The sequence below is a fragment of the Montipora foliosa genome, chromosome 8 (genome assembly GCF_036669935.1).
Source record: "Montipora foliosa isolate CH-2021 chromosome 8, ASM3666993v2, whole genome shotgun sequence".
Taxonomy (NCBI): Eukaryota; Metazoa; Cnidaria; class Anthozoa; order Scleractinia; family Acroporidae; genus Montipora; species Montipora foliosa.
The window spans coordinates 37,250,159-37,265,044 of NC_090876.1; the positions used below are offsets into that span (position 1 = coordinate 37,250,159).

Genomic DNA, 14,886 nt, shown 5'->3' on the forward strand with positions numbered 1-14,886 from the left:
AATAAGTGTATAATAAATCAGTCATTAAAGGGGCTAGGTCACGCAAGTTTAGGCAATTTCAGCACTGATCGAATGGTCATAGAATTAACTAAAATATCAAAATAACTGTGCAAAACTATAGAAGAACTCTAACAAAACACGGGGAAGCCAAGAAGGGTCATGGATGGACAAAACTGGAGAGGATTGAAGTGGATTGAATTTGGGTAAATTTGAAAAACGTCAGCCCACCTTTTTTCAAATTTATATCAATCTATATCAAAATGTCATTTACAAAGCTGGAAAATCATTCTCAGTTGTTATGTGGCCGTGATTTTGCAAATGAAAGACTCTTGCTCGGCCAATTTGACGTTTAGAGCTCATAATTAACAAAATGAAACAAAATTACCTAAAATAGCGTGACCTAGCCCCTTTAAGTAGTTTATTAGTATTAGTCAATGTAGCCACAGTGCCCGAAGAAATTTCTTTACATCCTCGGGGTTATTCTGCTTAATGCATCATAAATTGCCACTTCAGTGTGATGTTCGGCAAGTTATGAGTTCTTGGGCAGCCAGCTCTTCAAAAACCTAAAGCAGTGCTCACATGTATTGTAGACTGGACGGTATGGAGGCTGAAATACTAAATCAACTCCACTCAAGCCAAGCATAGTTCGCAACAGAGGTTCTACGTGACGAGCGTGATGGAAACCACAATTGTCCATTATGACTAGGTCCCCTTGTTTAAGCAAAGAGTTTCCAAAAATGTCCTGTTCTTGCAACGCCTCGGCGAAGAAATTGAGAAACTCCAAACCGTTTGAAGGTCCAGGCAGTATGTTTACGTGGTCAACTCCAAAAATGCTGTGAAGTAAGTTCACTGTGTAAGCTCGTTGGATGCATAGCGCTGAATTTCGACGGCCTTTTGCCCAACAGGTGCGTGACCGTAATTTTTATTTCCCGTTGTTTTAATCACGGAGGTTTCGTCAAAGAAGTGCATATTCCTAGGATCACATGCACTGCAAACAGTTAAATATTCGTCAAGTCTTTTGGAACTATTGTCATCTTTTTGTACGAGTAGCCCAAATCGCTCGTCAATACACGACGTATCGAAGCTTGAGATGGCACGTTAGCCGGCAAGACAACCTGATTTTCGATTAACTGCTTTTGTACTTCTGTAGCATACATACTTGACCTTTGACGTTTACAAAACTCCTTGTACAAGACAACATCATCCGTTCTTGCTGTTCGTAACCTGTTCCCACCAATTCCTGGTTGAACGCTTCCTGTACGTACGAATCGATCAACAATATTTGAAACTGTCTTTCTCGGTAAATTTAACTGCAGCCCTATTTGGAATGGTTTGGAACCCTCTAACCACTTTTCTACGATTATGTCACGGACCTCACAAGACAATGCCTTTCCCTGTTTAGTAAAAGGACTAGGTGCCATCTCTTCGCAGGTAAATTACCGTTTGCAGAAAGATTCAAAGATGTGAAATTGCGAAGTTTAGTGCGGCCGAAGTTACGAACTTCAATTCGAAGTTCGCAATTTGATTGTCTAATTCGCCACGTAATTGGCTACTTCGTAAGCTAGTACCCAACTTCCCAACGAACTTGGCAACGCGGCGCGGAAAAGTAATGTGAAATCAACTGTAACGCAACAGTATGAGAACATTCAATCACAAAATCTGTAGCATGGGTTTTAAAAGAAACTATTTCTCAAAAAAAAAAAAAAATTATGATGTCCTCCTTTGATACACTTTTCAAATATCAGTTCCATTTTTTGTCCTAATAGAAATTCCATGCTACAGTTTACGAAAAAAGATGGGATGGTTCCTGTCTCCTGAATGCTTTTACCTGTTTTTCACAGAAAAGCATGGCAAAGGACTGGGACTAGTTGTGCATGGACCTTCTGATTGAAGTGATGTCAGATTTCCATTGAAAAAGTTACTTCATAGAATCATCCATGCAACCTATTTGTAGGGCTCTTTGACTAAAAAGCTTCCTTAGCAACCATTGTCTTTCTGTAGTTAAGTGTCACCCCCCTTAAGGTTTATCAACATTACGCTTACTTTCAATGATCCTGTCCAGACTTACAGTTCAGTACATCAATAATTTAATTATTAAAATTTCAGAAAAGTGCTTACATGTTGCAGGAACAACAGCCTGAGGATCTTCTGAAACTAAATGTAAAAAAAAGTCTTTATTAAATCCACCTGGAAAAAAAAAACTCAGAGCTGGCTAAGTCGATTTGATGTTGGCGAATGCACTGTTCTGTTTACTGAAATGACATTTTCATGCTTCATTTACCGTGCCCCCTTTTTTTTTAAATACAGTCACCAGATGATCATTTTCACATCTGACCTGCTTTTGCCTCAGTCCATATCATGGGTTTACAGCAAGGGGCAAACATCTTACCCACATTAATTTGCCGTTTGCCAAAAACAAAATTTGCATACTTGAATTTGGCTTACACCTGTTGGCTACCGATATGAGGAAATTCTCAAAGGTGGCATCAGGGGATTTTGAGATCTTTTTCAGTTAAAATGGGACATAGTTTTTCAGTGAGTGTTTAACCCATTGACTCCCGGGGGTTCCCCATTGACGAGTAAAATCGTCTGGCATTAGACAGAGTAAAATACTAAGTATGGCCGGTTTCGGCCGGTTTAGGGGTGAATGGGTTAGGTGATGCAGTCTGAACCTAAATGGCACAGAAGTTAGGACTCAGACTCAAAATGATACCAAGTTCAATTCTGATAATGACCATCAGCTTTTTTGTAAAGAAGTCACTCGTTCCTCTCATCAGCTGTGCTTCAAGACAGCAGCCGGTCTGCCCACTGTAATTTGGGATTCTTAAATAAGCTCGTTTTACAGTGCATTGGTAACATTCACTTTCTTGGCTAAAATGGGAATCAGTCAATTTCTTTTTCTTAAAGGTATTATAAATAAGCAATAATTACCAGGTCTACCTTGCATCTCCTCTGTTTGCTTTCTCTCCTCTTCGGCTTTGTCTGCAGAGGAAAATTGAATTGAAATGTTCTTTGAATTTCCATTTGTATCAATACCAATAAAGAAAACTGGTAAACATATATGCATTTTCAAAACAACTTCTACTTGATGAAGATTGCAAAAACAAAAATAATTGTTTACGATGAAAAACCTGTTAAGGTTCATTTTGTAGCTAAAAGGAAAAACAATCAATCCATCATGCATTTATCACTAAACATATATGAGATAGGCAGAAGGATTTAGACAACATACAGTGTAAGGGGGTATTCATTTATTGGTGCATGAGGGAGGTAGGAGTTGGCAAGAGATTGGAAAGTCCTTCATACCTTACCCCTCCTATAGCAATGGCAACAATTATTACATAACCCCCTGCTTTATCCAGCATTATATCTCAACCCCCCTCCCTCCCTAATATGTACAGTATATATATGACAGCCACCCAACTTATAACTGATATATAAAAACAGAACAGCTCAGCCAGTTCAGCCAATGCATTCATAATGTTGTATTAGGATGTTTATATTCAACATTTTCATCTACATATCCTTAGAAACAACAATTCAGCTTGTATAAAAAAAAGCACAATAATTTATATTGTATCTGTCACATTTAAAACCAGCCAAAAGAAAAAAGTAATATAAAACTTGAAATTGTTATTCGAAAGAACTGATTTCATGTTTGTGAATCTGAACAAAAATACATTTGGCAAGCGGCCCTCCTTCATATAAACAAGAAGAGGCCTCCCACAACTCATGCAGAAATTAGACGATAGGGTATGAATTCTCAGCTGTTTCCTAGTAAAATTACCCAAAAAATTTTTTTAGAAGCAGTAAATATAATTACAAATAATAATTTTGTCACCCAGTAGTTGTTTCCTATCAAGTATAGATTTCAGTCAACATAACGTAACTTATAAGGATCGTAAGCTTCAATTTCACATGATTCTGTTTCAGAAAGACTCTCTTTCAACATCAACAGGACAACCAGGACAAAAAAATTCCATTTTTCGATTTTTTGCCTTGATTCAGGAATCCTGTGAGAATTGCACCAATAGACTTCTGTCAGTCCAGATTCAAAAGACAACACCAAGAGTTTTCTAACGTTTTTTCCCCTTTTTTTAAATTAAAAAATACACAATACAGATACATAATAACAGTACTTAAAATGACACAGTACAAATGGAACATAAACAGCACAACATTACAAGCTACAGATAATTTCAAATCACCTAAGTGCAGAGCTCAAAGGCAAAGTCTTCTCACTGGATTGTCTGGAATGAACTTTTATGTTTCATACTTAAATTTAACCTTTGATTTCAGGGTGGTTATGTTTGGAACAGTATTACCCCATATTTTTTTAATTTAGTGAATGGATGAATGGGGAGGGTGAATCTTGGTTACTGAGCTAACAGAAATTTCTGATTGGGTAATAACAAGAACACCTCAATCAAATGTTACATAAAGCCTCTTTCAAGTTGATCCCTTCTGTGAAGGAAAATCAATAACACATGTCGACCATCGAAGAAAGTATATCAAAAGCTCTCTCTCCGAATTGCAATTTCAGATTGCATGCACATAATCTACAGCAATCATTCGTGGATTTACTTGACAGTCTTCCTCATTTTACTTGCTTATTTGGTGTATCTATCTTTTACATGCTTTCCAAGTTAACATCTGTGTTTACTACATGTATCTCTAATCTTCCCACTTTCTGTGCATGCTGCTAATATGTTTTGCACCCAAATATTGACACTTGAAATTATGCAACTTGGTTGTGCATTACAGCTTTACTCTGATTGGCTATTCGTAACTGGATTCAAAGTGGGCAGCATCCAAAAAACATAAGTTTTCGTGCAAGCGGTATTTTACAGCCCGACTCAGCATGCTCTTTGCGGCCTATGCCTCTCCTGCCAGCAATATCGCCAGCTATGCAGGCTAAAGCTAGAAATGACAATTCAAATTCCTTTAATGTTGTGTATGGTTGCATATAACCATTATGAACTTATCATCATGAAGTCTCAGCTTAGTTTCAAATTTGAGGTCCTCCTAGTTGGGGGGGGCGGGGGGGGGGGGGGTGGGGCATGAAAATTACTTCCGTTTCATGTTTTTCTACAAGTACATCATTTGGGAAAAGATGCGATTGAATTACTCTTTTGACAGCTCAATTATGTCACAGAACATGCAACAACTTCCAAACTTGTCTCAGCATTTTGATCCCTAAAATTGCTTTATGCTCCTCGTTCCCTAAGATATTTTGCCTTTGTTCCGATTTCCCATTTCAAATTAGCCAATTGTTGGCTTCTTCCAAAAATAAGCTATGAGGGGCTCAAATTCGTTCAAGTTTACCTTTGTATATGTGTTTTGTCAGTCTACAAGTAACCCTCCAATTTAAATCATTTCAACTGAAACAAAGACCCACTTCCTACCACTCTCTCTCCTCTCCCATGGAAAAAAATCCTCACCAGGGCAACATTATCATCTTTTCCTCAAACCGAAATCCTTTGTGGAATGTGGCTCAACAACTTATGAATACACGAGAGAAGCGGAAGTTATAGAAATTAATTCCTTTTTACAACTAATCCCCCAACTTTGATTCAAAACAACAATTACTGAGATTAAGTTCTTTGCTCTTCAAAGCAGTATGAAAGCATGCAAACCTGAATTACTCATTTTCCTCAAAACTTTGCCGCGATTTGCATGCCTCTAGTACTATACTTTAAATTGCAGTTAACCTTACCTATGTGGATTTGAAGATCTTCAATCAGATCTCTACGCTCCATCTCTTCCAAAAGAGATAAAAGCTCTGATACCGTTTTTCGTCCGTCCTCAAAATCTTTTATCAAATGGAAGACAGGCCCGTAATGTGTCAAGCTTTCAAAGTAGAGTATTTTCTGATACGGATACCCCATCTTGTCCGCTAGCGTCTTCCAATCCCTTCCAGGATTTTCTGGTCGAAGATATTCATCCATCAGCTGATGGGCCTCAAAACTTAGATCTTTCACTAGAACGTGACTCATCATTCCTCGCTCCGTCTTTGAGGATGATCTCGAAAACCATTTACATCGCACAAGTCTCGCTGATGTTCCTCTTTATAATATATACCTGCTCTTGCGTGGGTGTTGAATTCAGTTGCGAAGGTGGCAAATATACCCAGATAAGAAGCAAAACCTGTTCTAAAATATTTAAAATACGTTAGGTACATCCGTACCACAGACCGTCTGTTCCCTAACAGCACTAAACTGAAACTTGTCTCATTCTTGTCCGTCGGAGGAAGAGAGAACCCTGGGTACTGTACTGTATGGTGTTCTGGGTGTCCTTGGTCCGCCAAGTCCTTAGTCCGCGACTTTTTCGAACATGATGTCATATTTCATCGTTAAGTAAAATAAGACCAAAAACAAATATGTCCGATGATTTCTTGATTACTCTTCTTTTACATGACGAAATTTGGGCTTTCCTGCTATCGGTGATTGTGCGGAATTCAAGTTTGTTGACAGGAGTGTTAAAGGGCATGTAAACCCAAAAATACAAGTTCCGGTTTCCCTTCGTAAAAAGTGGCGAGGAAAACGAATTTTGCGTGCGTTTTGCTCAGTTCGGCTTAGTTTAAGCTAGTTTACGAAGAATATCCTCATTTTCTACTGAAATTCCACTTCCGGTGAAAACTATAGCGAGCGATCGTGACGTCACAGAGGGAAGAAAAGATTGCTCAACATGCTTTCCGTAACAATGGCGGCTCGTGCAAGCACCAGTAGTTCGGAGGATGTTCTCTCAGAAGAGAGCGACTCAAGTGCCTTAAATTTATATGACAGTGATGGGGATGATTCCGAAAATGTGCAAGACTCCGGGCCACGTCCCTATCAATTTGAGCCGCGAAGTGTTTGGCGAAGCGATCAGAGAAGGCAACTTCGTACCGGTTGACAGCGACCCCGATCGTCTCGGAAACACAGACTGCTGTTTAGTTCACAGTGTGATTTATTTGCATTTGAGATAAAAACTTAGCAAAGCACGCATGTCATTTAAACCGTGGCAATAAGAATTTTTGGATCGGAATTTTCTTGGGTGTTTTATGCGAAATTATTTAGGTGCGTGTGTGGAACTTGTCAACACATGCCGACAACAGATGAAGGCGTTTGCTGCATGGAAATCGAGCATCGCAAGTGTGGCAAGAAGTGGAAGACCAGCCTGAAACAGAGATGAAGTGTATTGGAACAGCCAGGTTTTCAGTCAACCTGCCTCGATGTATGGGTGCTGGAAACTGCTATCTTCAGATCCACGTTTACGGCTAACCTCAAACTGCTGGACGTCACGTGACTAGACTTCGATCTTGTGGGCGACGGGACCCGTTACCAATTACTTACGTGAAAAACTACGTCAAAACTTACCCTCGAGCTTTTGATCCCTAAAATTGCTTTATGCTCCCTCGTTTCCTAAGAAATTTTGCCTTTGTTCCGATTTCCCATTTCAAATTAGCCATGTTCTCTTCTTCCAAAAAAACGCTATGAGGGGCTCAAATTTGTTCAAGTTTACCTGTGTTTAACTGAAACAAAGACCCTCTTCCTATCACTCTCCCTCCTCTCCCATGGAAAAAAAATCCTCACAAGGGCAACATTATCATCTTTTCCTCAAACGGAAATCCTGTGTGGAATGTGGCTCAACAACTTATGAATACACGAGAGAAGCGGAAGTTATAGAAATTAATTCCATTTTATAACCAATTCCCCAACTTTGATTCATAACAACAATACTTTGCTCTTGAAAGCAGTATGAAGGCATGCAAACCTGAATTACTCATTTTCCTCAAAACTTTGCCGCGATTTGCATGCCTCTAGTACTATATTTTAAATTGCAGTTAACCTTACCTATGTGGATTTGAAGATCTTCAATCAGATCTCTACGCTCCATCTCTTCCAAAAGAGATACAAGCTCTGATACCGTTTTTCCTTTCCTCTCATAATCTTCTATCAAATGGAAGACAGGCCCGTGTTTTGTCAAGCTTTCAAAGTAGAGTATTTTCTTATGTGGATACCCCATCTTGTTACCCTGGGCACCAGACGTTTTTCTCGCGTGCGGCGGGAATTTTCGGTGTCGGCCAACGGCCGACACAGCTTCGGCCGTAGGCCGAAGCCACGAGCGGCGAAGCCGCGAGAAAAACCTCTGGCACGGAGCGGTGCTTTTTACCGTCCCCGTTGACCTTTGAGCTTTTTTATCGGATTACATTTATGCCAATCACATGGACGTCATCTCCGGATAAACAAGTACATGAAATTCCCCGCTGTCGTAACTCCTTCATATGGCATTCGATTAGGGCATTCAACGGGCAAACAACAATCACAATTGCACTTTTCGGATAGTCGCAGTATCCCATTTGGTTAAGACGTAAACAAAGACCCGGAATAAGCTGAAACAACAACGATTTACCGGAACCGGTTGGCAAGACAGCAAGAACGTCCTTGCGTTGAATAAAATTAAATACCCCACTTGTTTGCACATCACTTAACTTCTCTACACCGTCAAAACTTTCTAGTACATTGCTTATACTTTCCTTCAGTGCCTTCCCCAAACTTTCACAAACCGCCATCACAACACTTCTGGCAGTACGCTTACGTGATGTCAACAATATTCTTTCACGTGCTGGTCTATTCTTGTCGACCAATTGTAGCGTCTGTCCCTCAGGTGGTCGTTCGGAGCCAATCAGCCGTCCTGTCCAAAATCTGGACCAACTGATCTAACTGAGCTAACGATTGGTTCGACGCTATCAAAGGAATAGCGCTCTGGTCCAGAGGCTTTTCGCGCGGGTCACTATAAAGACTTGACTGAAAACCGGAAACCGCGCTAGAAAAGTCTCTGGCACCCAGGGTACCATCTTGTCCGCTAGCGTCTTCCAATCCCTTCCAGAGTTTCCTGGTCGAAGATATTCATCCATCAGCTGATGGGCCTCAAAACTTAGATCGCTCACTAGAACGTGACTCATCATTCCTCGCTCCGTCTTTGAGGATGATCTCGAAAACCATTTACATCGCACAAGTCTCGCTGATGTTCCTCTTTTTAAGACCTGCTCTTGCGTGGGTGTTGAATTCAGTTGCGAAGGTGGCAAATATACCCAGATAAGAAGCAAAACTTGTTCTAAAATATTTAAAATACGTTACGTATGTCCGTACCACGGACCGTCTGTTCCCCAACAGAACTGAACTGAAACTTGTCTTATTCTTGTCCGTGGCAGGAAAAGAGAACCCTGGGTACTGTACTGTATGGTGTTCTGGGTGGCCTTGGTCCGCCAAGTCCTTAGTCCGCGACTTTTTCGAACATGATGTCATATTTCATCGTTAAGTAAAATAAGACCAAAAACAAATATGTCCGATGATTTCTTGATTACTCTTCTTTCACATGACGAAATTTGGGCTTTCCTGTTATCGGTGATTGTGCGGAATTCAAGTTTGTTGACAGGAGTGTTAAAGGGCATGTAAACCCAAAAATACAAGTTCCGGTTCCCCTTCGTAAAAAGTGGCGAGGAAAACGAATTTTGCTTGCGTTTTGCTCAGTTCGGCTTAGTTTAAGCTAGTTTACGAAGAATATCCACATATCCTCATTTTCTACGGAAATTCCACTTCCGGTGAAAACAATAGCGAGCGATCGTGACGTCACAGAGGGAAGAAAAGATTGCTCAACATGCATTCCGTAACAATGGCGGCTCGTGCAAGCACCAGTAGTTCGGAGGATGTTCTCTCAGAAGAGAGCGACTCAAGTGCCTCAAATTTATATGACAGTGATGGGGATGATTCCGAAAATGTGCAAGACTCCAGGCCACGTCCCTATCAATTTGAGCCGCGAAGTGTTTGGCGAAGCGATCAGAGAAGGCAACTTCGTACCGGTTGACAGCGACCCCGATCGTCTCGGAAACACAGACTGCTGTTTAGTTCACAGTGTGATTTATTTGCATTTGAGATAAAAACTTAGCAAAGCACGCATGTCATTTAAACCGTGGCAATAAGAATTTTTGGATCGGAATTTTCTTGGGTGTTTTATGCGAAATTATTTAGGTGCGTGTGTGGAACTTGTCAACACATGCCGACAACAGATGAGGGCGTTTGCTGCATGGAAATCGAGCATCGCAAGTGTGGCAAGAAGTGGAAGACCAGCCTGAAACAGAGATGAAGTGTATTGGAACAGCCAGGTTTTCAGTCAACCTGCCTCGATGTATGGGTGCTGGAAACTGCTATCTTCAGATCCACGTTTACGGCTAACCTCAAACTGCTGGACGTCACGTGACTAGACTTCGATGTAGGCGAGTTAACTTGTGGGCGACGGGACCGGTTACCAATTACTTACGTGAAAAACTACGTCAAAACTTACCCTCGAACGTGACGGCAAGCGCTAGTCACGTGACTCCCAGCAGTTTGAGGCCAGCCGTAAACGTGGATCTAACTACATTCCGCCGTTGAAAACGTCAAAAGTTACCCTCGGACGTAACGGCAAGCGTTAACTCGCCTACACGTTTGAAGTTAATTCGCTTACACATAAAGTTAACTCGCCTACACATTCGAAGTTACTGTTGATGTTATAAGATAAAGCAAAAACAAGAAGTTCATGACTCGACAACTATCAGGCAGTTCCGGTTTCGGTTTCAGGCATTTGTTCAGACTGGCTCCCGGACAACTGGCTTCCTGGCAATCTTTCAGTAACTAAGAAAAAAGGGTTTCTTAGGGAATGAATGAATTTATTTCATGTCAATCTGAAGATTTGCATTTCAATAAATTTTCTACGTACTCTTTTGGCCTCTAAATTCAGAAGAGCGCGACTTCTGTTTTTTTTTCACTTCCGGTTTCTCGCGTTCTGCCATCCGGGGTCGCTTTTTTACTTCAAACGACTTTGTTTCTGGAAGGGCATGAATCGTCGGCACAGCACCGGGAAGCAGTTGCTTCTTCTTTGTAAGGCCCATTCCTGCCATGTAACTGTTCTCATAACAGTCGGGAGAAAAATGGTTGCTACAAATAACAGAATGTACCGACGGCTCTACGAAATCGGCTCTATTCAATTGAACAAATTTCACCCATTATCGCTTCAAATTTGTGTCTTTAAGGAATTTATGCATGGTACCTAAATCACCTAAGTGCAGAGCTCAAAGGCAAAGTCTTCTCACTGGATTGTCTGGAATGAACTTTTTTGTTTCATACTTAAATTTAACCTTTGATTTCAGGGTGGTTATGTTTGGAACAGTATTACCCCATATTTTTTTAATTTAGTGAATGGATGAATGGGGAGGGTGAATCTTGGTTACTGAGCTAACACAAATTTCTGATTGGGTAATAACAAGAACACCTCAATCAAATGTTACATAAAACCTCTGTCAAGTTGGTCCCTTCTGTGAAGGAAAATCAATAACACATGTCGACCATCGAAGAAAGTATATCAAAAGCTCTCTCTCCGAATTGCAATTTCAGATTGCATGCACATAATCTACAGCAATCATTCGTGGATTTACTTGACAGTCTTCCTCATTTTACTTGCTTATTTGGTGTAGCTACCTTTTACATGCTTTCCAAGTTAACATCTGTGTTTACTACATGTATCTCTAATCTTCCCATTTTCTGTGCATGCTGCTAATATGTTTTGCACCCAAATATTGACACTTGAAATTATGCAACTTGGTTGTGCATTACAGCTGTACTCTGATTGGCTGTTCGTAACTGGATTCAAAGTGGGCGGCATCCAAAAAACATAAGTTTTCGTGCAAGCGGTACTTTACAGCGCCCCTCCGCATGCTTTGCCGCTTATGCCTGACCCCGCCAGCAATATCGCCAGCTATGCAGGCTAAAGCTAGAAATGACAATTCAAATTCCTTTATTGTTGTGTATGGTTGCAAATAACCATTATGAACTTATCATCATGAAGTCTCAGCTTAGTTTCAAATTTGAGGTCCTCCTAGTTGGGGGGGGGGGGGGGGAGGGGATGGGGCATGAAAATTACTTCCGTTTCATGTTTTTCTACAAGTACATCATTTGGGAAAAGATGCGATTGAATTACTCTTTTGACAGCTCAATTATGTCAAAGAACATGTAACAACTTCCAAACTTGTCTCAGCTTTTTGATCCCTAAAATTGCTTTATGCTCCCTCGTTTCCTAAGATATTTTGCCTTTGTTCCGATTTCCCATTTCAAATTAGCCATGTTCTCTTCTTCCAAAAAAACGCTATGAGGGGCTCAAATTTGTTCAAGTTTACCTGTGTTTAACTGAAACAAAGACCCTCTTCCTATCACTCTCTCTCCTCTCCCATGGAAAAAAAATCCTCACAAGGGCAACATTATCATCTTTTCCTCAAACCGAAATCCTGTGTGGAATGAGGCTCAACAACTTATGATTACACGAGAGAAGCGGAAGTTATAGAAATTAATTCCATTTTATAACCAATTCCCCAACTTTGATTCAAAACAACAATACTTTGCTCTTGAAAGCAGAATGAAGGCATGCAAACCTGAATTACTCATTTTCCTCAAAACTTTGCCGCGATTTGCATGCCTATAATACTATACTTTAAATTGCAGTTAACCTTACCTATGTGGGTTTGAAGATCTTCAATCAGATCTCTACGCTCCATCTCTTCCAAAAGAGATACAAGCTCTGATACCGTTTTTCCTTTCCTCTCATAATCTTCTATCAAATGGAAGACAGGCCCGTGTTTTGTCAAGCTTTCAAAGTAGAGTATTTTCTGATGTGGATACCCCATCTTGTCCGCTAGCGTCTTCCAATCCCTTCCAGAGTTTCCTGGTCGAAGATATTCATCCATCAGCTGATGGGCCTCAAAACTTAGATCGCTCACTAGAATGTGACTCATCATTCCTCGCTCCGTCTTTGAGGATGATCTCGAAAACCATTTACATCGCAGAAGTCTCGCTGATGTTCCTCTTAATAAGACCTGCTCTTGCGTGGGTGTTGAATTCAGTTGCGAAGGTGGCAAATATACCCAGATAAGAAGCAAAACTTGTTCTAAAATGTTTAAAATACGTTACGTATGTCCGTACCACGGACCGTCTGTTCCCCAACAGAACTGAACTGAAACTTGTCTTATTCTTGTCCGTGGCAGGAAGAGAGAACCCTGGGTACTGTACTGTATGGTGTCTTTCTGGGTGTCCTTGGTCCGCTAAGTCCTTAGTCCACGACTTTTTCGAGCATGATGTCATATTTCATCGTTAAGTAAAATACGACCAAAAACAAATATGTCCGATGATTTCTTGATTATTCTTCTTTCACATAACGAAATTTGGGCTTTCCTGCTATCGGTGATTGTGCGGAATTCAAGTTTGTTGAAAGGAGTGTTAAAGGGCACGTAAACCCAAAAATACAAGTTCCGGTTGCCCTACGTAAAAAGTGGCGAGGAAAACGAATTTTGCGTGCGTTTTGCTCTGTTCGGCTTAGTTTACTAAGAATATCCTCATTTTCTACTGAAATTCCACTTCCGGTGAAAACAATAGCGAGCGACCGTGACGTCACAGGAGGAAGAAAAGATTGTGCGGAATTCAAGTTTGTTGAAAGGAGTGTTAAAGGGCACGTAAACCCAAAAATACAAGTTCCGGTTGCCCTACGTAAAAAGTGGCGAGGAAAACGAATTTTGCGTGCGTTTTGCTCAGTTCGGCTTAGTTTACTAAGAATATCCTCATTTTCTACTGAAATTCCACTTCCGGTGAAAACAATGGCGAGCGACCGTGACGTCAAAGGAGGAAGAAAAGATTGCTCAACACCAAGAGATTATGAAGGTAAGAGAAGTAACCCTCATACTGGCCCTATTCCCATCGTAAGCCCTCTTAAGTTATTTTTAATCTCCTGCGAAATCCGGTTTTCCTACGAGGGTTAACTGATAGCCAATCACATGTCTCCATTTCTACCAATGTTGACAGGTGAGCGATTTCGAACGCAATGATTCCCTTCGTTCGCGATTTACCATCAAACAAAAATGGCGGAGGATGTTGAGACAAACGGGTATATACATTTTGTGGACGAACGTGACTTGTTGACTACAGAGTTAAGCGATTACAATGACTAAGTTATGTTTTGAAACCTGTATCTTGGAAGGAACGAGTTATGTAACCGACAGGATTTTGTACAGAATGGCAAATGGAAGACTATCTGGACTATAGTCGATAAGTACGATCTCTCTGACTTTAATAAACGCATTCTCGGTTTCCTTTGCGGGATTAAAATATGATGACTTAATTCTTATATGGTGATAAAGTAGACAGATAGAACTCTATAACAGTACCAAACATGAAAGGAAAACTTGAATCAAGCGTCCGATAAAAATTTTTGAACCCGTGTTAACGGATTCAAGTGAATTGCAAAGCACGTATGTTAAATATAGCTTTCTCCTTAAAAAAGGATTTAACACGGTTTCGTATATGGCACAACCTTGAATGTGGTATCATTGAAAACTAGACAGTTAAGCGATTTCAGTTATAGATGTTTGAAACCTGTATCTTGAAAGGATCGAGTTTTATAAGCGACAGAATTTTGTAAACAATGAAGGGGTAGCTTCTAAAGAAACTGTGGTGCTGCGTCGGTGGGGAAGTAGTATACAAAAATTGGGTTTTATCAACGGAGTTGATCATGTAAATTGGCCACCGTACAGAGATTCTAAAGGCTGACGTTTCGAGCGTTAGCCCTTCGTCAGAGCGAATCGAGGAATTATGGGTTACGTGTAGTTTTTATAGTAGAGTAGGAGCTACGCTATTGGTGGTAACATGGCAACGTTAAAAATAGGAATATATTAGTTAAATGAAAAGCGTTCGTTAATACCGTGAGGATTAAGGGTGCCGATTTGAAAGATGAATTTTTGTTCCAGATTCTTGCGGCTTTCCGTCGTACCTAGATGTAGGGAAAGGCCGCAGATAGCCATTCGAAAGAACTGATTTCATGTTTGTG

The 14,886-nt window shown here is 40.5% G+C and overlaps 1 protein-coding gene across 1 annotated transcript in view; it reads right to left on the minus strand.

Annotated features, from left to right (window-relative positions):
- Nucleotides 1-13,149, minus strand: part of LOC137968769 (myeloid differentiation primary response protein MyD88-like) — a 19,015-nt gene extending 5,866 nt beyond the window's left edge. Inside the window, exons 1-6 of the mRNA XM_068815260.1 lie at nt 12,526-13,149; nt 7,836-7,934; nt 7,074-7,158; nt 5,717-6,066; nt 2,932-2,982; nt 2,119-2,154 (exon numbers count right to left, since the gene is read on the minus strand). Of these exons, the coding sequence (XP_068671361.1) occupies nt 2,119-2,154; nt 2,932-2,982; nt 5,717-6,066; nt 7,074-7,158; nt 7,836-7,934; nt 12,526-12,808 (904 nt within the window). The 5' untranslated portion in view covers nt 12,809-13,149. The remainder of the gene's footprint in view (nt 1-2,118; nt 2,155-2,931; nt 2,983-5,716; nt 6,067-7,073; nt 7,159-7,835; nt 7,935-12,525) is intronic.
- Between the last annotated feature and the right edge of the window lie 1,737 nt (nt 13,150-14,886).